Genomic DNA, 25,982 nt, shown 5'->3' with positions numbered 1-25,982 from the left:
CTCTCAAAACAATTATTTAGTACATTAGCACATTTAATTGATACTGAGGAGCTTTTAAATCTTTGTATTAGCAAAGAGTAAAAATCAATTTCAATTTTCTTTTTATAAGATAAGGTTGTAGCCCTTAGTAACAAGCACAGTAACACAAAATAATTCAGCAGAGTGAAAAGTATGAGGACACAAGCATAGGTTCTGTGCTCCGTCTCTTCAGAACATTGCCAGAAATAGAGAAATGTGACTGTGACAAAAAAAAAAAAAAAAAAAAAAAAAAAAAAGCCTTGCATTTTAAGTAAGCTAAAGGAAAAAAAAAATTTTTTTAAGTATATTTGCCTTTGGGTTTCATAATGATGTGAATAAACTCAAAATTTAACTTGTTTACTTTTATAGGATGTCAAAATGTCAAGGACCTATGATTTCATGGGTATATGATTTTATAAGATATTCCACATAAACAACCTCTATTTCTTCTTTTGCCAATTCAGTTTCTTTTCTACTTAAAATAACAAAATACCCTGTTACAGAAATCCTCACAAAGCATAGTTTTCTGTTATTTACTTCAATGATCTAATAACTTATAACTATTAAGGCACAAGTAAATGTGCTATAGTCATAACACATAATTAAATGATCTGAGTTTTTTTTTTCTGGATTAAAATTATACTAAAGGACACCTGCTCCATTCCTTTTATATTTTTTCTCCCATGAACTTCAATGATAAATTATTCCATTGTTTTCCACTTTCTACTCAGGTATGGAGAAACCATATGGCATAGCCAGAAAGAAAGTTGACTTCCAAAATGGAAAGAGCTGGGTTCAAATCCTACTTCAGACACATCTTGGCTCTGTGGGCTCAGGCAAGTCACTTAATCTGGTACTGATTCTGATAATCATAAAACTGCAGTTTTGGGGAAAGTTCCAGAATTGTACTGATAAAAAGGGTATGCTCATTGGACTATTCCTACACCAATGAAATCATATGTTCTTTCCCAAAACAAACAAACAGTTCTTACCCCAGCACCGATTTTCCAGTCTCATCAGGTTTACGCACGGTAAATGGACTTGGATCAATGCCAACATTCTTTGGCATAAAGTCTCTGAAGGAAGGGAACAAGCAAAAAGAGGCTGTTTATCAATGTGTTTCAGGAGAATATTCTGTTACACTTGAATACATGCCTGCATAACATCCTCTCTCTCCCCTACAGCTGCACAAAACATTGAACCAAAGGTTCAGAGTTTCAAGTGTTAGAGGCCAAGAATTGCCCAGCGGAATGGCACTGAGCATTTCTAGCAGCTGATTATTAAAATTATTTATGTGTATGGTGCTGAATAGGATATTAGACTTTGAATTCAAAATGGAATTTGTTAGCATGAAGTGTTTCCAGAGTTTTACTGCCAGTTTCATGTAGTTATTTAAAAAAAAAAAAAAAAACTCATAAGAACAACAGTCACAAAATCAAATTAAATGGAACTTCAGAGTTTATTTAGATCAAACTGTACCTGAACAGGGCTCTTACTCTCTTTTTTTAAAAATTTATTTTATTTCTAATTTACAGGATGAAACCATTATTCCTATAGCACGGTATATATTAAAAAATTGCTCATAAAACAGCAAATCTACTATGTATAACTTGCTGTTCTTTTTAAATACACAAACAAAATTATCATGTAAATCCTGTTTTAAGACCTCCAAAGACACAATTCCACTATGTGCTGAGACAGCCAATTCAATCAGATCAATTGGTCAATTAGTTAGTTGATTGATCTGTCAATCAGTCAGTTGATCAACAAGCAATTTGGAAAAGAAGGAAAGATTTCCTTTTTTATCCACTATATCTAGTTTTCCCCTATAACAACAAGTAGGTACAAAGTAGATCCTCTTTCTGTATTGCTTGTTATACAAGTAAATTTAATGGCCTCCTCTTAATCCTCATGTCCTAAATTACCGTGTTTCCCCAATAAGATGACCTATCGCGAAAATAAGCCCTCCTCTTACTGTGTAAGATTCCTCTAAAATAAGCCCTTCCCTGAAAATAAGCCCTATTGAGATTGCTACTATAGTGAAGGTGATCCCCTGCGCTACACGCTACATTACGATACCCTCTATATGCACCGTCGTTCCCCCCCTCCTCTCCCTGGGTGAAATGCACATCGCGCTCCGAGCTGCATCCAATCAGAGCTGCAGCAGTGAGCGCATCATCCTGTTCTTCCCCAGTGATTTGCTTGCTGACACCATTGAGAGCAGTGCCGCGGAGGAGAGCTGAGGCAGGACAACATAAAAACCCGGTATGTAGGCGGGAGTGAGGGGGCATGATGGAGGATAAAAGAAGAACTCAAGGGGCATCATGGAGGATAGAAGGAGCACTCAGGGAGCATGATGGGGTTAAAACATTATTGAGGGGCATGATGGAGTGAAAAGAAGGACTGATGGTCATAATTTTATTATTCTGTCTGTTTTGACCCCCAGACATGAGTACAAAAAGGAAGAGCTATACTGTTGAGTACAAGAAAGCAATTATAGAGGAGTCACATGGCAAGAATCTTGCAGTTTTCTGTAAAGAAAAACTTTTGATCTTCGAATGGTAAGAAAATGGAGAGCAGATTATAATAACCTCAATCAACAGGTGGATGAGGGGAAAAGGAAAAAGCGCAGGTCTGGATCAGGTAGGCAACCCTTATATCCTGACTTGGAGATCCTTATTGGTGAATGGATTGTTGACAGGAGAGCAAAGGCCTTGGTTGTGCGCAGGGCTGATATTCAAGCATTTGCCCTTTCAATGGCACCAAAGTCTGAAATGGTCTCAGAAGGATTCAAAGCATCACAACACTGGTTGGACGGTTTCCTTCAACAGTATGAACTGTCCCTAAGAAGATCAACAACACTGTTTAAGCTGGAAGATGCTGAAGTTATTAAACGTGCACTTGCATTCAAGTCCTTTATTGATAGGATCGACATTTCCAAGTACCAAACCTGCAGTATGATTGCTATGGATGAAACTGCAGTGTTTATGGGACAAGGATCTCAAACAACAATTCATCACAGGGGTGCAGCATTGTCAATCTACATTCCCACCACAGGCTAAGAAAGTGCATGGGTCACCTGTGTTTTGGCAATTTGTTTGGATGGAAAGAAAGCACACCTCTAATCATCAATGAGGGCAAGAAAGATAAGATTGAACATGTATCAGGCATTTACGTTCTTGAAACCCGAAAAAGCCTGGTGTACACAAGCCGTTATAAGAAAGTGGGTTGATTTAATGCTGCCACTTGTTATGCGAGGTAACCAAAGAGGTCTGATAATCTGGGATTCAGCCAGCACTCACCTGCTAAAGAAATGAAGAACTTCCTTGCAGAGAGAAGAATAGATCAAGTAATGATTCCTGCAGGAATGACTGCCTATCTCCACACCCTTTTGCAATAAACAAGCCATTCAAGGACCATTTGCGCATGGAAGTCAATGACTACATTGAAAATAGAATGGAAAGAAATCAGCATGGAAACTTTGTGAAGCCCTGTCTGCAAGAAGTCGTGACTTGGGTGAAGAAGTCGTGATTTGGGTGAAGAAGTCATGGAATAAAATTACTAACAGCTGTGTCGCCAAGGCACTACAAGCAGGTTACCTGGACAAGACATGTTCATTTAAAGAGAGCTATATTGCTGCACATGACAGATTGGGTCCACTTCTTCTGAAGGAAATAGAGGCGCAAGACATCCAGGATGGAATTCAGGGTATGCACACTTATGATGATGTTGTTGAAGAAGATGACATGATCATTATTGAATAAAGATACTTTTTTTTTGTTCACATTTACCTGTTTATTAAAATTGCTGTCAATGTTCATTAAAATAAACCCTCCCCTGAAAATAAGCCCTAGGGTGTTTTTCTGTCCAAAAAAATAATAAGACAATGTCTTATTATTGGGGAAACACGGTATCATGTCCTAAAACACAGAATTATAGAATCTTAGAAGAGAAGACTTTAAAGACTAGCCTGTCTAATTAATATCTATGCTTTTTCTCTACAATATATAACAAGTAGTCGTTTAATTTTTGCATACTAATTTTCGTTGAAGGAGAACTCAGTACCTTTCAAAATAATGCTTTCCATTTTTGAAGGGTTCAAAATGTTAATAAGTTTGCCCTAACCTCAAAATTAAATTTCCACCTATTATTACTATTTCTCTCAGAACAATTCTATTCTCTTCTAAACACACTATAACTTATCAATATCCTTCCTAAAAATATGATTGAGGAAACAGAACTCAAGACCTAACCCTTCCTAGTTAAGGCAGAATAGAACAGGACTATGGCATCTCAAAGTCTAGACTCTCTTCCTCTTAAAGCTTGGAAATACTAATAAATTTTAATAACTAAGAGCTCAATTTGGGACAGAGAGGATGTATGGGGTATAGAAAGAGCAATGAAGTTGGACTCCTAAGGCCTAGGTTTAAAATCCCATTTCTGTCATCTGCTACCTATATAATCTAAATAAACAACCTTGCCTCTGTTTCCTTATCTGTGGGGGAAAAAAGGTTACATCAAATGACCTCTGTGATCCTTTCCAATTCTAGAACTATAATCTTAGGATCTTTAAGAAGGATTTGAGTAAGAAGTTTTTTTTTGTTGTTGTTGTTTGTTTATTTGTTTTAAAACCATTTAGTAGAGCCTCTCCTTTCAAGTAACCTGTAGGCCTGGTGGAAATCTTCATCTAGTTAGACAACAAGTATACTCGAAGAAGGGGTGAGCATAGACTTCAAAGATTTTGGTGGGCGAGGGATGCAACTGGAGAATCAAGAGAGAATGAAAACCTATATTCAGGGGATAACAACTGGCAGTTTCAAAGACTAGAGATCAAGAAGAATGAGGATTAAGTGGAGGCCATTAAATTTGGCAATTAAGAGATCATTGATAATTTTAAAAAGAACAGTTTTAGTTGAATGATGTGGTCAGAAGGTAAGAGCATTTTAAAAGTAAATAAGAGAAGTTTAGAAGAAAATGGAAAGACATTAGATAACAAAGAGTCCTCTACTATTTACTGTACTGGACGGTTGTGAAGACCTCATTATCCTAACAGTGCTATACAGCTATGTTACTTCAATAAATAGAGAATTGTGTATCAAGACTAGTTTCCAGTTTAAAACACACACACAATCACCAAACCCAGTGACACAATCCTAAGATGTTCAGTTTTATAATACACACTTTTGAAAGTCGTAGCCTGAGTCAGAGAAGCTAACATAATTACAAAAGGCACAATTCACAGTGTTATCTAAAAAGTCATTATTTACTTTAATACAGAGAGTTAGTTCACTGAAATACTGTAGGAACTTAAATTGTTAAAAGAGGAAAAATGTCATGATTTATGATTTACTTTCATAGACTAAAGGCAACAATTTCTCCTCATACCAAGGGTTAATGTTATTTTCTACACAAATGAAACCTAAAGCAGGTGCAAGAAAGTAATTCCAAGGAAATAATTCCTTGGACTAGGCATTGTGAGAAATAATTCATCTAGATTCCTCTTCTATTCCAATTAGTATTAATCAATTTGATAGAATTATATCAAAGTTCTTTATATTAAGCTCCAGAACTGTGAGTTGCACACTCTCAGTTTACTTACTTAATCATAGGAAGTTAACTAGAAAAAAACATTGCTTTTTCTTGTCATAGTTACCAAGCCCAGAGTAGAGGAAGTGATTCACATACATGAAAAGTCCCCCAGTGGACCATTCTCTCTTTTCTAACAGGAACAGGTGACCACCTTATGACCAACTTGTGACCACTTTGTCAGATGCACCATGCTTTACCCAACTTGTGATAGCTTGTACCGTCTCCTCCTGCTAAACAACGGAGAAGCCCATTCATCTTATAACTACCTAGTTAAGGGAGATATTCCTTGTCTCATTCAATTGATGATCCTGCTGACATATTGTTTTGGTTACTTTATGCATTATATGTCAATTGATGGAATTACTCTGCAACAGGTCTAGCTGTTCTGGAATGCCTCCATGGCTAGTTCTATAAAAATAGGATCTGGGAAGAAGGTGGGCATTTTATATCATGAGTAAGATCTGAGGTCCACTTCATTAAGGGGGAACATAGACCCTTTAATAAAGTGCCATTGGCTTAGAACTCTGTCTCACTCTTTCTTATTGGAGATAGGACAAGGTTAATCCCCACAGTATTTTAAAAAAGATTTAAATAAAGATTTTTGCAGGAAGATAGTGTTACATGGATATAAATAAATATTATGTTTTTGGATTGCAAATAAGGAATTTTTGAATCAGTTTTAAAATGCTTATTTAAATTTCAACATATTATTATGATTTTAATAATAGTACCTCCATTTTTAATAATAGTAGCATTAGTACTACCAAATTGTGTCATTTCCAATACAGACCACCAGTGTTTTATCTTGGCCTATTCTATTTGCCCTTCCTAAATCTGTTTTCCTTAGTGCCATTTCTATTTCCTCATGAGGGAAGAATTGTGACTTTAAGAGTCCAAATAGGATTGCTCCACCACTAATGAAAAAAAGTTTTTTACAGAAATTTTGTCTTTGTGGATTCCTCCTTAAGACTTTATCTTAAATGCCCTTAGGCTGATTTAGATTAACTTTCTATTAATTTGTTTTCCCTCCATTGTTTCTCTCTGATTTCTTAATATCGTTCTGCTCATAATCTTTCATCAACTTCTTTATAAGATTTTTCAGAAAATTTGTACTTGAAATTGGTGTTGATCTTTCCTCTACTGAAATAATTTTTTTAGGGTTAAAATCAGATAGCAGAAGCAATTATATACAATGAAGCCAATAATAATAATAATAACAATAATAGGGACTTTGTTCAATAAAGGGGTTTGCTACTAAGAAAGTCCAAGACAATGGACAAGTCAAGGGAAAAAAGGACTTCTTGTATTGAGATGCTCCTTTTTGCAGATGACATTGCATCAAATCCTAAAATAATGTAAAGCCTCTTAAAAATATGCATAATCACTGAAAAGTTCAATCTAACAATCCAGATAAGAAGTGCCAAATGGATGAAAATAATTTCTATCGTTTAGCTAGGATATGCAGGTGGATTGTTAAGAACTCCACCTAATTGTGAAGGGACAGGTCAATTCTCCAAAACCCCCACAGCTATGAATCATAACACCCCAGAAGGAATTGCAAATCAGCCTTTACTGACACAGATGTTGCATGTAGATTGGGAATGGATGAAATTGGAGGCAAGAGGGAAGAGAAGAGAAGTCAGAGAAAGCAACTGCCTCTCAGTGTCCTTGTATTATTATCATCCTCTCACATGAAGGGATCTATTCTGCTGATCAGAATTAGATCCTCAGTAGCCACTAGCAGGTGGCTCCCTTAACACCCAATAGCCACTAGCTGGTTGCTTCTGTAATGGACTGATATCCCAAAGAACTCATTCATTACAGACAATTTGGATATAAACACTGGAAGGGTAATAAACATGGTGAAGAACTGAACAGAAGAAGGAGAATGGGTTGAATTGGCTCTATCAAATTGTATAAAGCTTTTAAAAACCAAGCTTCACCCTAAAATAAAATTACCAATATATTTCAATAAAATTGTTAAAATATGAATCATGTAATTCCACAGGTCCAAAGAATTAAATTTCCGGTCACCTAAACAGCCATAGAGAGGAACATGAATATTTATAACCTAAAACACATTACTAACAATGACTTGTTGTAGAAGGAAGGGCCCAAATTTACTTGAGATCAACAAACATATTTATATTAAAAGCTCAGTGTGCCACACAGCATGCTAGGTGTACAAAGACAAAGTAAATCAGTTCTTGTACTCAAAGAGTTTAAGTTATATTGAGAGTAAACAACATATGCACATGTAAATAAATATAAAAATGTAATTTGGGATTAGGATGAAAGAAGGTTAAGTTTAGTAAGAATAACAGAGCATATTCTGTATGGGATGATATGTCACATCTACAGAAATTTGGTGAATTTGTGATTTTCCTATTGTGGTCACTCCTTTTATCAGAATAGTAACAACCACTTTCTTTCTTATACTTTATCATTCTTGCTCAAAAATGGTGCTGTGTCCAATTGTAGATGCTACTTTTAATGGAAGCAGCATTAAAAAGGATAAGTGTAGAGAATGGCAAATAGGACGGTGAAAGGTCTAGAAATGCAATTCAACATTTATTAAGTACATATTATGTAGAAGACAGAGTATCATGGAAAATTGAATGGGGAAGGTCATCCTATAGAAAAGGCAAAGTAAAGACATGATAATATCTTTCAAATATTGGAAGAAATTATAAAGTTATTTGTGTTTTGAGTAAGGTAAAACTATGAATAGTCATCATGAAGTTCTGATTCCACTTATGATAAAGCAAAATATTCTAACAATTTAAGCTCCCTAGTAATGGAAGAAATTGTTCTGTGAAATAGTGAGCTCTCCTGATAACAGAAAATATTCAAACAGAGGCTGGATATCAATGTGTGAGAAATGCTGTAGAAGGAATTTCTATAGGGATATATGGTTGAATTAGGTTACTTCTCAGGTACCTCGCAACTTTAAGATTCTATAATTTTGAGATTTATGCACAGTTTAGCAAGAACATTCAATGTATAAAGTGAAGTCATAAAACTCAAATATTTCACCTACCTTGCTGAACTTGTCATGGCCAAGCAAAAGGTGTCATCAAAACTACTTAATTCATAAGGTCGAAAGAACTCACTGTGGATATCAATTTCTTCTTCATACTTGTGAAATTTCTTCACTATCAATTTCTTTCTGTTTTCCACACAGGTTACTACAATGGATATTTTTTGTTATTCTTTTGTAAGTATCAAAACTTTAGAAATAAAATTACATTTTTTTTTTTTGCATTTTTCATATCTAACCGGCAATCTAGTAGAGAGAAGAAAAAACAAATTTGGATTTGGGGCTAAAGGATATTAGTTTTCATCCCAACTCTGTTACTGACCCTAGACAAAAATGGTTCTTCAGAAGACCAGAATTTAAGTTCTGTTTCTACACATACTGTCTGTATGATTATGACCAAATACTTAACTCCTCAGTGTCCCCAGGAAACTCTCAAAAGAAGAGAGATGAGTCACTTCTGTGCTGTTGGAACAAATGTGCTGAGAGTACCCTAAACCAATTAAATCACAGGTGTTAACCAAAAAAAAAAAAAAACCCCACATTAAAAACACAGAATGCACTACCATATTTCAAATACCTTTTAAAGGAAAATAAAAATAGAGCACCTACCTTCATCATAAGGCAATGGCAAATGATTTATTACTCCTGGGGTCAACCAATCTGTATAGCTATAAAAGTGAAAAAAAAGAAAATTTATGGCCCAATCATAAACACTCGCTTTGCACAATTAGTGGGTAGAAGGGATTTCTTATAATCACCAAATCCATTTACTTTGCTAGTTAATTTTTAGGTCCTTTATGAGATAATATTTTGTACTTAAACCAAAAAAGCCCAAACAAAGTTGCCTCAAACCTATGATATATATGGTCCCTTTGTAGGTTTCATTTTGAAAGCCAGAATATTTATCCTTAGTTTTTAGTTCTACCATGAAATCATTATATGATTCAAGGCATAAGGCATTTGCTCTCTCTGTACCATAGTTTCTTCACAGTACTATTATAATTAATAAGAGATGAAAGCACTTTCCAAAGTACTACACATATGAAAGCTATCTTTTCTCAGTTTAAGATCATATTAATTTAATTACATGCTCCTCTTACTTCTTTTATCCCTTTAATGTTTAAGTACATACTTATGCAAGAGAAAATGAAATGGTAATTTTAGAGGAGAAAGGTAAAGTTTTTAGTCAACTAGATAAATTTTAGTCATGTTCAAAGGCATATTGCCTAAATTGCATCTAATTTTTAAGCATTATGAAATGCTTAAAATTAAGAAATTCTATTCTGATATGATTAATTTTTTCTTATTTTATTCCAACAAAATTAAGTTACTCTAAATTTTTAAATCTGAACCAGGGGCCCTCAAACTACGGCCCACGGGCCAGATGTGGCAGCTGAGGACAATTATCCCCCTCACCCCCTCACCCAGGGCTATGAAGTTTCTTTATTTAAAGGCCCATAAAACAAAGTTTTTGTTTTTACTATAGTCCGACTCTCCAACAGTCTGAGGGAGAGTGAACTGGCCCGCTATTTAAAAAGTTTGAGGATCTGTGCTTCTGAACCATACAATTTAATTTAAGCTCATTTTGGGTTCTATTTTGTTCAGAGCGAAACAGAGACTGCTTTGAAAGCAATAAAGTATGAAGACAATGGATAACCTGCTACTTCTTGAACTGGAATTCATTATTTCATTATTTTTTAACTGTTCACAACATCACAAGTCCCCATATTAAAATGTAACTTCCAAAACATGTTCCAAACCTACAAAGAGGTGACTATTTATTTATTTGCCTTTTTTGTTTCCCTGCTATTGAAAATGGTTGACTACCATAGAAACAATCATTAAATTTCAAAATTTACACACTCATGATAAGTCTACAATCTCCCAATTAAAAAAAAAGTAATTTTGTAAAATATTTGTACTTAACAAAGCGAACAAGGACTAAAAAACTTAAGGACTACATTAAACTATAAACTAATGACTTTCCACCAAATCTTTTTGGACTGACTCTTTTCCTAGGCTGAATCTTGAGGTTTTAGGTCTTCCAAAATAAAGCATACAATATGGAGAAGTTCCTCCAGAAAAACTGAAATTTACACACAGTTGAACTTCCAAAACCATGTTTGGGTTTCTAGTAGAATGAAATATTGTTCACTGATTCAGAGAAAGGAATGACAATCAAAGAACCTGAACTCATTTCTGGTTCTGTCATCTACCACATGGGTTCACTTCTGGGCTCTCTTATTTATAATCAATAGTGATTTTCTACCATTATGTTCACTTCTCTGGTCATCACTTTCTTTATCTGTAAAATGAACTTTTGGGTTCCTTCCAGCTCTAAATATAAGATCCTATTTATTTTGCATAGCCTCTCTTCATGTCAAGCCCAAATCATCTTAAGTTTCTATTTCATATCAATGTTAATTCTAAGAGTTTCTTTCACAAGTAACTGTGGTCACTTCATTTTTTTTCAAAGAAAAAAGCATCAAGTTACTTGTTCAAAATACAACATACTTTTTTAGTTATTTCAGTTGACTAAGAGGGAGGAAAATACCTTCTTCTTGTCTGTGAAAGTCTCATGGTGTTCTTATGATGTAAATAAAAATCTGTTGGGAGCTCCCAGAGATGAGGTTTGCCTTCAGTGGGATGGAATACTCCCAGAAAGAGATTGATAGAATCTTGTCTATCAGCATCTAAAAAGCAAAAATATGCATTTTAAGAAATCCATCAACTGATTAACACAATATGAAGATGTTTTCATAGACAAAGTGAATACAGAGAATATATGTAGATGCAACTTGCAGCTTAAAAAAATTAAACTTCAAAAATTGATTTTAAAAAATCTTCATAAAAACAATCAGCAAGTGTTTGAATAGAAATCTTACTCAAAAAACCGCTTCCCTCCTAATTCTCTCAATCCATCTCTCATTAAATCATAGAGAAAAATTGAAGTTTCATTTCCAAATAAAGTTAATGAGGGAACAAATTTAGACTGTTGAATCAGGTCAAAGAGTTTTATGATTTCTACCCATTACAAGAAAACATGAAAAAATTGATTGTGTTTTTCATGAAATTGTAAAGAACAATTCTCCCAAAATCTCTAACTTCAGAGACTATGTACTTCATAGGTAGTGAGGAAAGTGCTTTGAGAATCTTAAAACACTGCATCAATGTGTGTTGTCAGCACAGAAAGCTAGCTTTGGAACTAGAAATACTTTAGTACAAGTCTTCACTGACATAAATCAACACTTTTATTCCTCAATGCCCTCATCAACTTTCTAAGTCTGTGTGTTGCATAGAAGGTAGGTGGTAACCTAAATTGGTAGTGTTCTTCACTGAAAATTTCCTAAATGAATGAAAGCACAGATCTGATTTTTTTTTTGAGAGGCAGTGAAATGGGTAAAATATTGGATAGACAACTTGGTTCAAAGCCAGGAAGAGCAGTGGTCAAATTGCACCCAACCCTAAACAAAAGAGTCTCTCAGTGCTCTGGGCAGCTCTCCAAAAGAAGGTGCTGCCCAGAAAGGGAATTTGGGGGAAAAAAAGGAGGGAATTTGCTCACCTAGGAGTTATCTATATTAATAAAACTATAGGTCAAGTCTTATGATTTTCACTAGGATCATTACCATTAATATCAGCAAAATAAAAATTGCCATAACAAATGAATTTTCACCTTTCCTCAAACCTAGGGAAGAGTTCACTGGGCTGGGCAGGGAAGCTACCTGATCTCTCGCCTAAATCTGTCCGTTACTTGTCCTGCAAAACTTAAGCTTATCAGATTTTTTTTCTGCTTCTGCCTCACAATTCTTGAAATGAAACAATCCCTTCTTTCACCATGGAGGTATTTATACCATATTCTGTTCCTCCTAAGGAGTGGGAGACAGAAATCTCTCAATTTTTTATCATATTAACAACAGGGCAGGTACACAGACATATGCACTTTACTACAATGGGCATCCAAGGAATCTTAATACTCAGTCAAAAAGGATATTGTTTTTATTCTCCAAACTAAAAGAAAACTATACTTACTTTAAAAAACACACACTTTTTTAAAATCTGGCTAAGAGTCTTCTTCAATCAAATGAATTTGCCTACCTTAAAACTACAAAACAATTTCAGTCTTACCTTCTCACCTAAAAAAAAAAAAAAAAAAAAAAAGGATCTTTCCAACTCCATAGTTACCAGTGATTTCTCAGTTGCCTAATCTAATGGCCTTTTCTCAATACCAATCCTTCTTGACATTTCTGAAGTCTTTGACACTGTTAATCACCTCCACTTTCTGGGTGCTTTCTCTTCTCAAGATTGTACTCTCCTAGTTATCTTACTACCTGTTTCACTACTCCTCCCCACCCTCCTTTGCCTGATCTAGGACAATTGTGGGAATCTCTTCAGACTCCATCCTGGTCCTACTTCTCTTCCTCTCTGTATGATCTTGCTTTGAGATCTCATAAATTTTCACAGGTTCAGTGTAGCCAATTCCCAGATCTATATACCCAGCCCTAACTTTCCAAGCTCCAGTCTCAAATTACCAACTGCCTTTTGGATATCTCAAACAGGACATTCTACAGGCAGCACAAAATCAATATTTTGCAACTCATCTTTCTCTCCAGACGCTTCTTTCTTCCAAAACTCCCTATAACAATTATCCTCCTAGTCATCTATACTCCCAAATTCATTATGATCCTCAACTCCACTCTCATACCCAGTACACATATCCAATCTGTTGTCAACTCTTATTGTTTCTATCTTTACATCATGTCTCATAAACATCCCCTCTTCAGTCAAACAGCCACCATCCTAGTACAGGTCTTCATCATTTCTCAATCAGACTATTGCAATAGGCTTCTAACTGGTCTCCCTGACTCCAGCCTCTCTCCATTTGAATCTATCCCTTACTCAACTGACAAATGATTTTTCTGGCACTTCTCTAATTCACTGAGCTCCTGAATAGGAATAGGGTATTTTATTCCCTATTCCTATAACTTGAACCTTACTATTTTTGCAGTATTCCTACGCTACTCTCCTCAAGCTGTAATTCAGCTACATTCACACACAACACTCTGTCTCCTTTCTTCTTATCTTTGTACCTGGACTGCTCTATCTCCTCACAACCATCTCTTAGTGTTCCTTAGTTCCTTCAAAAATGTTCAAATCTCACCTGTTGCAGGCCTTTCCAGATCCCACTCCCATAACTGGTAGTGAAATTCCTCTCAGATTATCTTCCATCGCCTTTCCATATAGTTTGTATATATCCATGTTTGTTATTTACATGTCTTTCACATTAGATTGTAAATTCCTTAAGGGAAGGACCTATTGTTGCCTTTCCTTGTACCCCTAGCACAGAGCATACTGCAGCATTTATTAAGTGCTTAAAAATGTATTAAATTAAAAGAATAATAAAATAAATTCAGATTGATTTAATAGTACTACCTTTATCATGCCACAAGATAAAGTATCCTTATTATCTAAACTATAAATGAAATTGCTTCAAAGGTTGGAAACCCCTTGGAATAACGGGCTTCTATTCTCCATCAAAACATTTTTCCACTCAAAGGCAGTACCAAATTCTCATCAGGTTAATTGAAAGTGTTAAGGGGTTGAACTGACCAGCATCCAAAGTCTCTTCCAGATTTTCCTAAAAAATGGGCAGGAATATGACCATGGTACCTATGGGGGAAAGGGAGAGAGCATCCTAGCATCCAAGTCAAGACACTAACCAAGATAAATGCTTGCATTAGTTACAGGGAGAGATCCACAACATTTCTCCAAGTCTTTCTCTCACTGCCCTCACACTTAAATGCATTGCTCAATACAACCACTAATTGCATTATCATGTTTCAGCACTCTATGTACCCAAACTGGCTCTATAAACCCCAAATTTTGCCACACAGAGCAGTAATCTGCCCAATTTCTGATGTCCCTATCTAGGGAGATGTTGAAGCCCTAACCGGTGGTTAAACTTTCAGTGGGAGCATTTATACCTGGAAAACTAGAGAAGTCTACAAATCAAGACTTCCTTTATTATTTCATTCTTTATATAGACTTAAGAAAATGATGGGGAAAATGTTAATAATGCAAAGAAAACTTCAAAGTATGTCTCCCCCTCTACCAAGAGCTGATTATTAAACATTTATGAGTATGTCTTTGATAGATCCTCTCCAGTCCAGCCCCAACAATTGTTCCCAAATACCGGGATTGGAACTGCTAGAGTGGGAAGAGCAGCATCTCTGTTTCTCTTCCCCTCTCAGCTCTCCTACCTTTCTTCCTCATTTTACAAAGGAAAAATCTGGGGCCCAAAGAAGAGAGTCCAAGGTCACAAGATTAGTGATAGAACCCAGATTTATAATCAAGCACTCCTTTCTTGTCTTTTATTCTTTTCCTTTCACTATTTCTCTTGATTCTTTTAATTGGAGGGTAAGGGAGAAATCAACAAAAGAGCGTAAATATGAAAAGACAGTTTAGGAAAACGAGAACAAAAACTGATGAATGTTGAAAGGAACAACAACAAAAAAAGGATTAACTAAAAATAAAAACAAAATAAAAAATAAAACCTGGCATCTCTATTAGCTCCCATGAAGAAAAGGAAAATAATTACCCTAAAAGATAAGGGAGAAAGAATTCTACTTATAAAAGTTAACATTTCCTCCTTCCTTCACTGTTAACTTGGGACCCTGAAATTTTGCACAGCTGATAGAAAAATACCAAATAGATTTTTTTCAATGATATCACATGTACGTGTGCAACAACACATTGTTTAAGCACTGGTTTGAACATATCAGGAAATTAGGCAGTATTTTTATTGAATTAAGCTTTAGTCTCATGTGCTCAGGCTCAGCTACCAAGTAGACTCCTGTAAAAAACTAGTAAATCATGACATTTGGCCCAGGGAAAATGGTCAGACCCCAAGATTCAGGATCTCAGAAAGCTCCATAATTAGTTTACTTTCACTCCTCATTAAAATTAAGTTGAATATATACAGGCCTATTTGGCAATAAACAGATTACTTCAGACTCCAGATACTTAAATACACACATACACCACACAGACATGCATATTATAACATAAAAACCAAATCTGAAGCTTAGCATTTTACTTACATAAAAGAAAAAGATCAAGACAAAACGCTTGCTTTTCTTTTCTAACATTTAAGAAAGTATTGTAATTGTAAGGAAAGTAGAAAAATTGGGGGGGTGGGGGGAGATTTGCAACAAGTATCTCTGGTAAAGGTCTCATTGCTCAAATAGAAAACTGAGCCAAATTTATAAGAAATCATTTCCAAATTGATAAACAGTTAAAGAATAGGAACAAGCAATTTTTAAACAAAGAAATCAAAGCTATCAATAATCATATGAAAAAATGCTCTGAATCACTACTGATCAGAGAAATGCAAATTAAAATAACTCTGAGGTATCACCTCACACCTATCAAAATAACTAATATGACAAAAAAAGAAAATGTTGAGTGTTGAAGGGGTTGGAGGAGATGTGGGAAAACTGGGAAAATAATGTGCTTTTGGTGAAACTGTGAACTGATCCAAACCTTCTGGAGAGCAATTTGGAACTATGTCCAAAGGATAATCAAATGGTGAATATTTTTTGATCCAATAATACCACTACTAGGCATGTATCCCAAAGACATCCAAAAAATGGGAAAGCCTTCTCTTTATACAAAAATATTTATAGCAGCTTTTTTTGTAGTGGCTAAGAATTAGAAATCAAAGAGATACCCATCAACTGGAATATGGATAAACAAGTTGTAGTATATGATTGTAATGGAATATTATTGTGCTATAAGAAATGACAAACAGGATAATTTCAAAAAAACAGAAAAACTTACATGAACTGATGTATAATGAAGTAGACAGAATCAAGAGAATGTTATACATAGAGCAGCAATACTTGATGAAGAACTCTGAATGACTTAACTGTTCTCAGCAATACAATGATCCAAGACAATCCCAAAAGACTAATGATGAAGCACACTATATTCCTCCAGAGAAAGAACTAATATTGATTTAATATAGACCAAAGCCATTTTTTCATTTTCTTTTATTTGTTTTCTTGTACAAAGTGACTAATAAGGAAATGTTATATAAAATGATACATGTATAATCTCATTGCTTATCATCTCAGAGAGGGAGAAACAATGTAATGAAGAAGGGAATTCTGAACTCAAAACTTTAAATAAAATTATTTTAAAAAATTTTAAAAGAGGTGCTGTGAAATATGAAACTTTATGCCAGTTAAGGAGTGTGTATGTTTCTCTTTGCAAGTAAAACATACCTAACCAGTTACTACATGAGTAAGTAGATTGCCAATTAAAACTATTTCAACTAAACAATATTTTCTCATCTTCAAGGTTTGACCAAGTGTATATTCTAGGTAAAATATTTTAGTTTCAATTTTCCTTGTGTTTCTTTGTGAAACATTGGTTTTTAATAAAATTAATAAATGCTATTTAAAGTGGCCACCTAACTTTTATTAACACATCACTTTGTTAAGTGACCTTCCCAGTTTCTTAGGAGTTGGTAAAATGGACCCAATCAATATTATACTTAATGTCGATAATATATGTACAGCATTAAAACTATATAAGGAAGAAAAGAAAGTTCTTGTAGGCATTTTCCATTTCTGGTTATATATTATATAGATACAGGATTTAAAGAAAAGGCAAATCATCCATCACCATAAGAAATGTAATCTAAAAGAGGAATGATTTAAAACACTGATCTTCAAATTATAAGGTTGAAAGTGAAGGCAAATACAATATTTTTTTGTTACATCTAGAAAAAATCAGAGCAAATCCTTAATAAATGTTTGTTTGTTGACTTGACTCCAGAGGATTCTGGATAAAGTTTATAGTCATATAAAAAAAGAAGGATGCGAAGGAACTTAAAAAAAAAAAATTATCCTTGAATAATCAGTGACTACTACTGAAAATTGCTTATCTAATTGGCAAGAAAATATTAATTGTATAAACTCAGGGGATTGTCAAAACTGTCAATATTATTTTTTAACTCTCCCCCCCCCTCTCAAAAAAAAGAAAAGAAAACATCTGTGGATTATAATCAGAATGGCAGATGAAGAGTAAAGTATGCATAGAATTTGTGTTTAAAGTACAGATAATGTAAATATTCACATACAATCACAAACAGCCAGCTTTAGAAATATAGATTAAAAATTGAAGGGGCAGGGGCAACTAGGTAGTACAGCGGATACAGCACCAGCCCTGAAGTCAGGAGGACCTGAGTTCAAATCTGGTCTCAGACACTTAATACTCCCTAGCTGTGTGACCCTGGGCAAGTCACTTAACCCCAATTGCCCCAGCAAAAAAAAAAAAAAAAAGAGGGGGGCCTTAAAGATCTTCTACTCAATCCTCATATTTTATAAATGGGCAACATGCAAGAGGAAGTGACTTATCAAAGCTAGGTAGTACATTCATAAAACAGTCTTTCATTAGAAACAACTTAGCAATTAAAAACCTTAGCTCTGAAAGAAAAAAAAAATAGCCCTGATTTTTTCCATGTAAATCAGATGGCTAAAAAAGCAAACAAACAAAAAAGTCTATATGAAGTGTTACACATGAAACAATAAAATCTCCAGATAGGTCTTTGTATCTCTTTGAGTTCTGAAATTATCTGTAACTCCCCATTTACCTGAAAAAGCATTACTGTAATATCTAGACAGAGTTTGCATGATGTCTTTGGAATGCTGAGTCCATGGAGCTATCTTTCTATAAGTTTTGACTCGATGAACAAGCTGAGAACCACCATACTGAAGAGACAGAGTATCACCATGATCTTCATATAGTTCCTCAAATAACCTATGCAAAAGATAATGCACGTTTAAGAATTCTATAAGAACTCTGACAAAACTATCTATTTGGACCACCGCCTCAAGATAATCTTTCATTTCTGGCTTTCTTATGGTTTTTTTCTCTTTTTTTTTTCTTTCAAGTCAAAATTCACTCATTCATCTTAAGTCAGAAATCTTTTTCTTATGCTTTCAGTTTATGTTAGTATTTCAGTGGCCAAAAGTAACCTGAGCAGAAACACAATGAGCCAAGATAAATTGTCTATATCTCCTTTTGACTTTTTGAATCTCACATTTGACATCTATTTTATTTTATTTCTGATATGCCTTCTAAAAAAGTATAGTTTTTGTCATAGTTATAGCAAAATTGTTCTCTAAAAATACATAATTTTAATTTGTGCATATTTAATTATGTGTTATGATTTCTAGTTAAAATGAAATTTGTGGAGGTGACTGCTTAGATCTGTTTAAACTTTTTTATCAGACCACTGACAGGCAACAACAGATATGATAGCATTTTTTAAAGTAGCCTTTTATTTGAGATCTGCTCTGATTAAACTCTAGTAAGAAATAAAACTATTATTTTTTTCTTCCAAAATGGTTCAGGGCTTATTAAGTTGTCTGCAGAATTCAATTTGAATATGAATGAAGTATTTATTAAGCATTTACTACATTATGTGCAAAGCATTGTGTGCTGTGCTGGGGATATAAATAGAAAAATAGAACAATCCCTGCTCTCAAGATAGTAACATTTTAATGAAATATGAAAAAAGTTCAACTTTTCAGGTAAGTTCAATTTACTTAGACATAAACCAAAACCCAAAAAAATGACATGATACATCCATATTAAATATTAATGTTCAAAGAATTAGTTTGATTAATATTATATAGAAAACATGATAACTTGAGGAACTGAATAGTATGACCCACAAGATTAAATAGCATGCCTTTAGCTATTTTATAAAATAGTAAAATGTAATAAACATTTAAAAAATAATCAACAATGGTTTTGTGTCATTACATTGAAGTAGTGGTATATACAATAAATCTTACCTAACTGCATCTGTGTCAAACTGTAGATTAGGTTTGTCAATCAATCCCAAGGAATATAGTTGATAAGCTAAAGCACATTTTCCTACCATAAACTGAGCTGTATTAGTGCGATCTAAGCAATCCACACAATTGGTACGAAGGACGCCAGTCTAAGAAATGAATAAACATAAAATTCTTCTGTTATTATATACCATGGACACAATTGTTTGAATGCAATTTCCATAACAGTCTAATTTTCTTTTTCTTTGGGACTAATAGGAGGGATTCATAAAGAGAGTTTCAGAGCTGGAAAAGACGTTTAGTGATCATATATCCCAATTTGAACCTCTCAAAGCAGCTTAGAATCATTCCAAAGGAAAAAAAATCCAGTGTTTTCCAATTCTCTTTAGAATAGTTCTGTTTATTAAGCCTACATTTACTTGCCTCTTTGCCCTTTCTATCCATTGCTCCTAGTTATTCTCCTGAGGCCAAACTGGGGGGAAAAAATCTAATTTTTGTTCAACATGATGCCTCTTCATGTATTTAAAGAGCTATCATGCACTTTCATGTATCCTTCCTATATAATTTTTATATTTATCATACTGCCTTCCATATTTAGAATGAATTCAAGGCCTTCCACCATTTTGCTTACTCTTCTCTACATTCTCCTACTTATCCAAGACCATCCTAAAATATGATGCCCAGAACCAAGAAAAATAGTCCAAATGTGTTCTGCTGTAGGTTACAATGATATCTCCTTATTTCCTCAAGTTATACTTCTCTTAATGCAACCTAAAATTATATTAACTTATTTGAATACTCTATTATACTGTTCTTAGACATGTCAAATATTTATTGCTAAACATGTAATTTTAAATAAAATTAAAGATTAAAATATCAAAATACATTTCTTGAGTTATAAGAAGGCAGATTTTTAGCTTTCTTAGGATTGCTACAACTGCATTTTAAAATTCTTTGGACTTTAAATGATTTTTCTTATACATGTTAGTGGAATTAAATCATTACCTACCTATGTGCTTCCTTAACTCACATTATACTTTTCATATATATTTTTTATCACGCTTCAACCTTCTACTGAACAAATATTAAGTATTTATGATGCACCAGGCTCTGTGCTAGGTACTGGGAGAGTTCACATACTACTATATAAACAATTCATTTGACTTCTATAAGATGACAGAAACATGGAGCAATTTTCTCATATTCTTTCTTTGTCACAACTCAAATGCCAGGAAACACTATAATTATCAGCACCCAAAATAGGAAGCTAAGAACAGAGAATCATGCTCCACATTACAACAGGACAACACTATACTGCTCACAGCTGAACCACATTGAGCCATCATTATAAACAAAGGCCACATGAAGTAGAGAATTAAAGAAAGAATATGGTTATAGACTATTTTTATAAGGTATAGAAATTTGCAACTCCTTCAGTTGCTTTTGGAAGAAAATTCAGATCCAGGTGAACCTCCAGGGTTCAAGGAGTTCATGCCTGAGTTGTAAAACTCCCCAAGAAGCTTTGACTGACCAGGATATATCATTGTGTCTCCTTCCCACAGAATGCTAACTCTTGAAAAGGGAGCCAGCAGAGCTGTATATGTATACCTATGTAAACATACATGTTTCTCCTTTTGCAAATATTTTGTACACTGTAGTTATGTTTAATACTTTCCCAGTGCCTAAGTATCAGTCTTTTGGTGGTAATTTAGGCTATGATAAAACTTTCCTGAGGAAGCCTAAGGTTCCATCTCTGTTAAGACATCTGTCTCTGACTGCATTCCATTAATCTCAGAGAGAGATTTGGGAGCCTCAAATGTAACAGGACCTTTTTGATGCACTTATTATATATTACAACTCATCATCAATTTATGAAAAATCCTCTAATAGACTCTAGGTTTCATGAAGTTAGAGATTATGTGTTATCTTAGTGAGGTATCTCATCAAATCCCTAGTACAGAGCTAATTCTTTGTGAGTGTATTTGTTTTGTTTTGTTTTGTTTTTATGAGACAATTGGGTTAAATGACTTGCTCAGGGTCACACAGATAGAGGTAATTCTTAATAAATGTTTGTTGAATCAAATCCCAATTATTTTTAGTTATTATAGCTGCTGCTTCTAGGACAAAGATCCCATAAGTGCTAAATAAAATTTATTAAATTTTCAACATTTGGCAATGAAATATCCAAAAAGAAAATTTTAGGAAGCCAGGACTTTAAAAAAAAAAAAAAAAAAAAAAGGCTTCATCCTAAATTATGCCCTAAGTAAGAATTATACCTCTATGTTTGTTTTCAAATTGTTATATTAATTTCAGTAGATTTTATTTATTTATTAATATTTTACCACAATTACATTCAAAACAATTTTTTTAACATTTTTTAAGATTTTTGAGTTCTAGGCTCTCTAGGTTCTCTTCCTTATCCCCACCCATAATTTCAGTAGCTTCACCTATTTTCTATACCTGCAAGCGACCAGTGGGAACCACACATCCTCCTAGTTCATTCCACCTGTTTTAAAAAAGAGATTTTTTTTCATTTCAGAAGGCAAATTGCATAATGACTTTTGTTCTAGTTTAAAATTATCATAACATCAAAGAGAGCTATGTTACTGTTCAGTTGTTCAATCGTGTTCGACTCTTTGACCCTAAAAGCTATAATACTTTTTTGGCAAAAAAAAAAAAAGTATACATTCTTGGCTAAAACACTAGAGTGGCTTGTTATTTCTTTCTCCAGTGGTTTAATACAAACATGGTTAAGTGATTTGTCCAAAGTCATACAGCTAGTAAATCTCTGAGGCTGGATTTGAACTCAGGCCTTCCTAACTCTAGGCCTAGCACTCTATCCACTGAACCAACAAGCTGCCTTCAAGAGAACCATAAAGAATATAAAGAACTGATATTCTCCTTGCAGGCAGATGAATGTTTAAACCATCCAACATATATGGTTGCCAGGGGTAGCTAGATGGTGCAGTGAATAGAACACCAACCCTGAAGTCAGGAAAACCTGAGTTCAAATCTGGTCTCAGATACTTAACACACTTCCTAGTTGTGTGACCCTGGGCAAGTCATTTAACCCCAATTGCCTCAGCAAAAAAATAAAAAATAAAAATAAAAAAACACAAACAAAAGGAAAACAAAAGTTGCCATTGCTGTGCTAAATATGAGCAAGACGGAAACTTCTATAATCTACCCTAGATAATCAATTCTAACATGTTTCTTTCCACTAAAGAAATTCTTGGATCTGTCCCAATCAAAACCTTTTTTTGTCCATTTTCTCTTTCATCTTACAAGGATAAAGAAAAACTTAAAGATCATCTTCACAAAAATATTTCATATATTAAAGACATATTTAAGTCAATTGTTAGCCTTCTCTTCTCAAATCTTAAATTACAGCAATTCTTTCAACCTTTCCTCCTTGGATCAATTTTCCATACATACTGTTCATTTGCCTTTAGAGTTTCCCTCTTCCCTCCACGTCTTTTTAAAGTGAGTGCTCAAAGATAAAATGCTAATTCTAGCAGGATTATTGCTCCACATATTTTTTCTCTTCTACTTTAAATACATTCAAGTAAAATATTGACATTTTATTACTGCTGACTTAAATCATATGCCAACAATTCAGAGCTGGAAGGGACATTACAAGTCTCCTAGATCAGCCTCCTTAACTGAAGAAACTGAGGCCTAGAAAATTTAAGTGATTTGCTTAAGTAGAAGAACCAGGCATTGAAGATCCAGTTTCTGACTCAAAATTCAGTGCTCTTCTCTACTGCACCTCAAAGTTAGTTAAATGTAAGAGAAAATAAACATGTGCAGTATCTGATGATCTTACTTTTGGAGAAAGGATGAGTATGAAACGTTTTATATTTATTGTAGCAGTATAACTACATAAAGAACTTCACTGCCTAAATTAAGTGTTTCATCTTTACCATCATCAAATCTCTTTTCCCAAGAGTTAGATAGGAATCTGACCTGGAATCAGACTTACTTCACTGGTACAGGAAACTCCATACTTTTTCTGTCCTACTTCAAATATATCCAAATAAAATGTTGAATTTTTATTATTGTTGACTTAGATTATAAAACAATTTAGGGAAAGAAGGGATATCAAAGGTCTCCTAGACTAGCCTCGTCAGCCCTACCAATGCAGGTCAGCATCTTCTCTATAACTCATGGTCTTAGAGCTGCATAGAACAGTGAAAAACTAAGGGACTTGCCCAGCCTTACTCAGCCAATATGGGAAATTGGGGAGGAAGAGGCCTGTGGACCTTGAGCACATCACTTCCTGGCTTCAAGGCTGGCTCTCTATCCATGATATTACACTACCTCTCCATAGATCATGACGCATAATTTGCTATCCCTCTGAAAATACTGATGATGCCATCATATCAATGTATAAATCTGTAATGGACCAGGACGGACTCATGTATGACATTTCTACTCCTGGCAGAAGGGTGGTGGTATGGGAGTGGGAGGGAGTTGGGGAAAAGAAATCCACATACAGTAAATGGAAAGGGCACAGAATATTGTTCTATTTGACTTTTGCTACTGTTTCTGTTTCTCCCTACCTCCAACTCTGCAATCTGAATCTTCAACCATGTGAAATTGAAAAAACTAGTAATAATGATAGCACTATCCTACTGACCAATAGCCAGTCATTTAAAGTCTCTCTCTTTTTTCTAATACCAGACAAGAATTTAACAACAAGGAGTATGCAGCCGATGACTTTGTCACTTTGAAGCCCATCTTCCTTGAGAAGTGGAGTAAAATGGGACAAGGATAGCCTCTGAGGTGATGCAGGAGGCTTCAAAAAGAAAGTAATTAAAAATACCTTTGTGGCTATTCTAATTACTTTCTTTCTGCCACCCTGTTCTGGCCCAACTCACATCTCTCCAGTTCTCCTTAACTCAAATCCAATTCACTTTCAAGTAAGATATCACCTTCCTGAGTCATCAGTCCTTTTTTAAGAGTGGAAAAACAACAAAAATCTCTGCCATGATAATATAAAACCACTAGTCTGGAAGATGAGAGTACTTTAGCAATCTGTGTTAGTCTTTTCCTTCCTTCCTCCTTTTTCCCTCCCTCCTCTCCTTGTATCACTCTCCAGGTCTCTCTGTCTCTGTCCTCTGCCTGTCTCTCTCCCTCCTTCTCAATCCCCACCCTTCATCCCTCCCCGTTCCCCTCTGCCTCCCTCTTCCTTTCCCTCTCTATCTCTCCCCCTGTCTCCCCTATCTCTCTTTCTCTCTCTCTCTTCCTCCTCCTCCCCTTCTCCTTTTACCTTCCCGTCCCCCTCAAGGTTACATGATTTGCCCGGGGTCACACTGTTATCAAGTATTTGAGGCTAGATTTGAATTTAGGTCTTCCTAAATTCATGGCTGGTGCTATATTCACGTGTCACCTACCTCTCCTGCAAGCCATGTTTTCAAAAGACATTGTCAGTAACTAGTAATTGGTTACTTTTTTGCTCCAAATCAAAAGACCTATTGTAGAGGTATGCTAGCATAATGAAACAGTGCTGTAGTATTCATTCATAACATAGAGAATATTTATTCCATAACTTGCTTCTAGAACTTTAGGCCACTCAGTCACATCAGTTAATACTATAAAAAAAAGCACAAAAGTTATTGCTTTTACAAGTACCCCAAGTATTGCTGGTATTTAATGTAATGTTTCTATCTTTGTGACCATAAAATAAGTACTTACTACCTTTTACATTTTTAAAAATATACTTACTTTTCATCTGGTCGCAAAATGCTACAGTAGGAATCTGGACGGTTTACAAAGAAACCTGTTTTCTTCACCAAACTTTCTGCGAGCACATTTAGTCGATCAAGAACATTACACAGCTTGCTGAGGAGAAAATCCAAATTTAGAATAAGTTTTTACCTTCAAGGAATAGGACAAATACATTCAGTTGGCATACATTCATGGGTTTTTTTTAAAGAGATTTAGGCTAGAATTTAATAATAAAGTTATAATGATTCATTTCTAGACTGCAGATGCTAACTAGTAAAAACATACAAAAGAATATAATGAATCATGGATCCCCAATTATGGGTGCAGCGAGGTAGCATAGTAGCACAATGTTGGATCAGGAGTTAGGTTGACTCATCTTAGTGAATTTAAATTTGGCCTCGGACACTAACTAACTAGCTGTATGACTCTGGGCAAGTCACTTAACCCCATCTGCCTCAGTTTCCTCATCTGTAAAATGAGCTGGAAATAGAAATGGCAAACCACTCTCGGGTCTCTGCCAAGAAATTCTAAATGGAACCACAGAAAATTGGACACTATTGAAAAACAACTTAACTACAACCACAATTTCATTATGTCAGTGGTACTTATTTTTCTATTTTTTTGCCTTCTCTAAAAGTAATGTCACATTCAGCAAGGAACTATATGCAAAATGTTCCCTATACAAAGCATTGGAGAGGCAGAATTAAAAGATAGGTTCTCTACCCTAAGGAAGTTCATAA

The 25,982-nt window shown here is 34.7% G+C and overlaps 1 protein-coding gene across 3 annotated transcripts in view; it reads right to left on the bottom strand.

The window, feature by feature from the left end:
* The window catches only part of FIG4 (FIG4 phosphoinositide 5-phosphatase), a 136,180-nt gene that overhangs the window by 47,934 nt on the left and 62,264 nt on the right, over positions 1-25,982 (bottom strand). For all 3 annotated transcript variants that reach the window (XM_051997531.1, XM_051997530.1, XM_051997529.1), the window contains exons 12-19: positions 25,240-25,356; positions 21,973-22,018; positions 19,513-19,661; positions 18,303-18,469; positions 11,202-11,340; positions 9,257-9,315; positions 8,648-8,795; positions 1,011-1,094 (exon numbers count right to left, since the gene is read on the bottom strand). In XM_051997531.1, the coding sequence (XP_051853491.1) occupies positions 1,011-1,094; positions 8,648-8,795; positions 9,257-9,315; positions 11,202-11,340; positions 18,303-18,469; positions 19,513-19,661; positions 21,973-22,018; positions 25,240-25,356 (909 nt within the window). The remainder of the gene's footprint in view (positions 1-1,010; positions 1,095-8,647; positions 8,796-9,256; positions 9,316-11,201; positions 11,341-18,302; positions 18,470-19,512; positions 19,662-21,972; positions 22,019-25,239; positions 25,357-25,982) is intronic.

This window comes from Antechinus flavipes, chromosome 4, assembly GCF_016432865.1.
Source record: "Antechinus flavipes isolate AdamAnt ecotype Samford, QLD, Australia chromosome 4, AdamAnt_v2, whole genome shotgun sequence".
Taxonomy (NCBI): Eukaryota; Metazoa; Chordata; class Mammalia; order Dasyuromorphia; family Dasyuridae; genus Antechinus; species Antechinus flavipes.
This window is presented reverse-complemented; position numbering and strand designations above follow the sequence as displayed.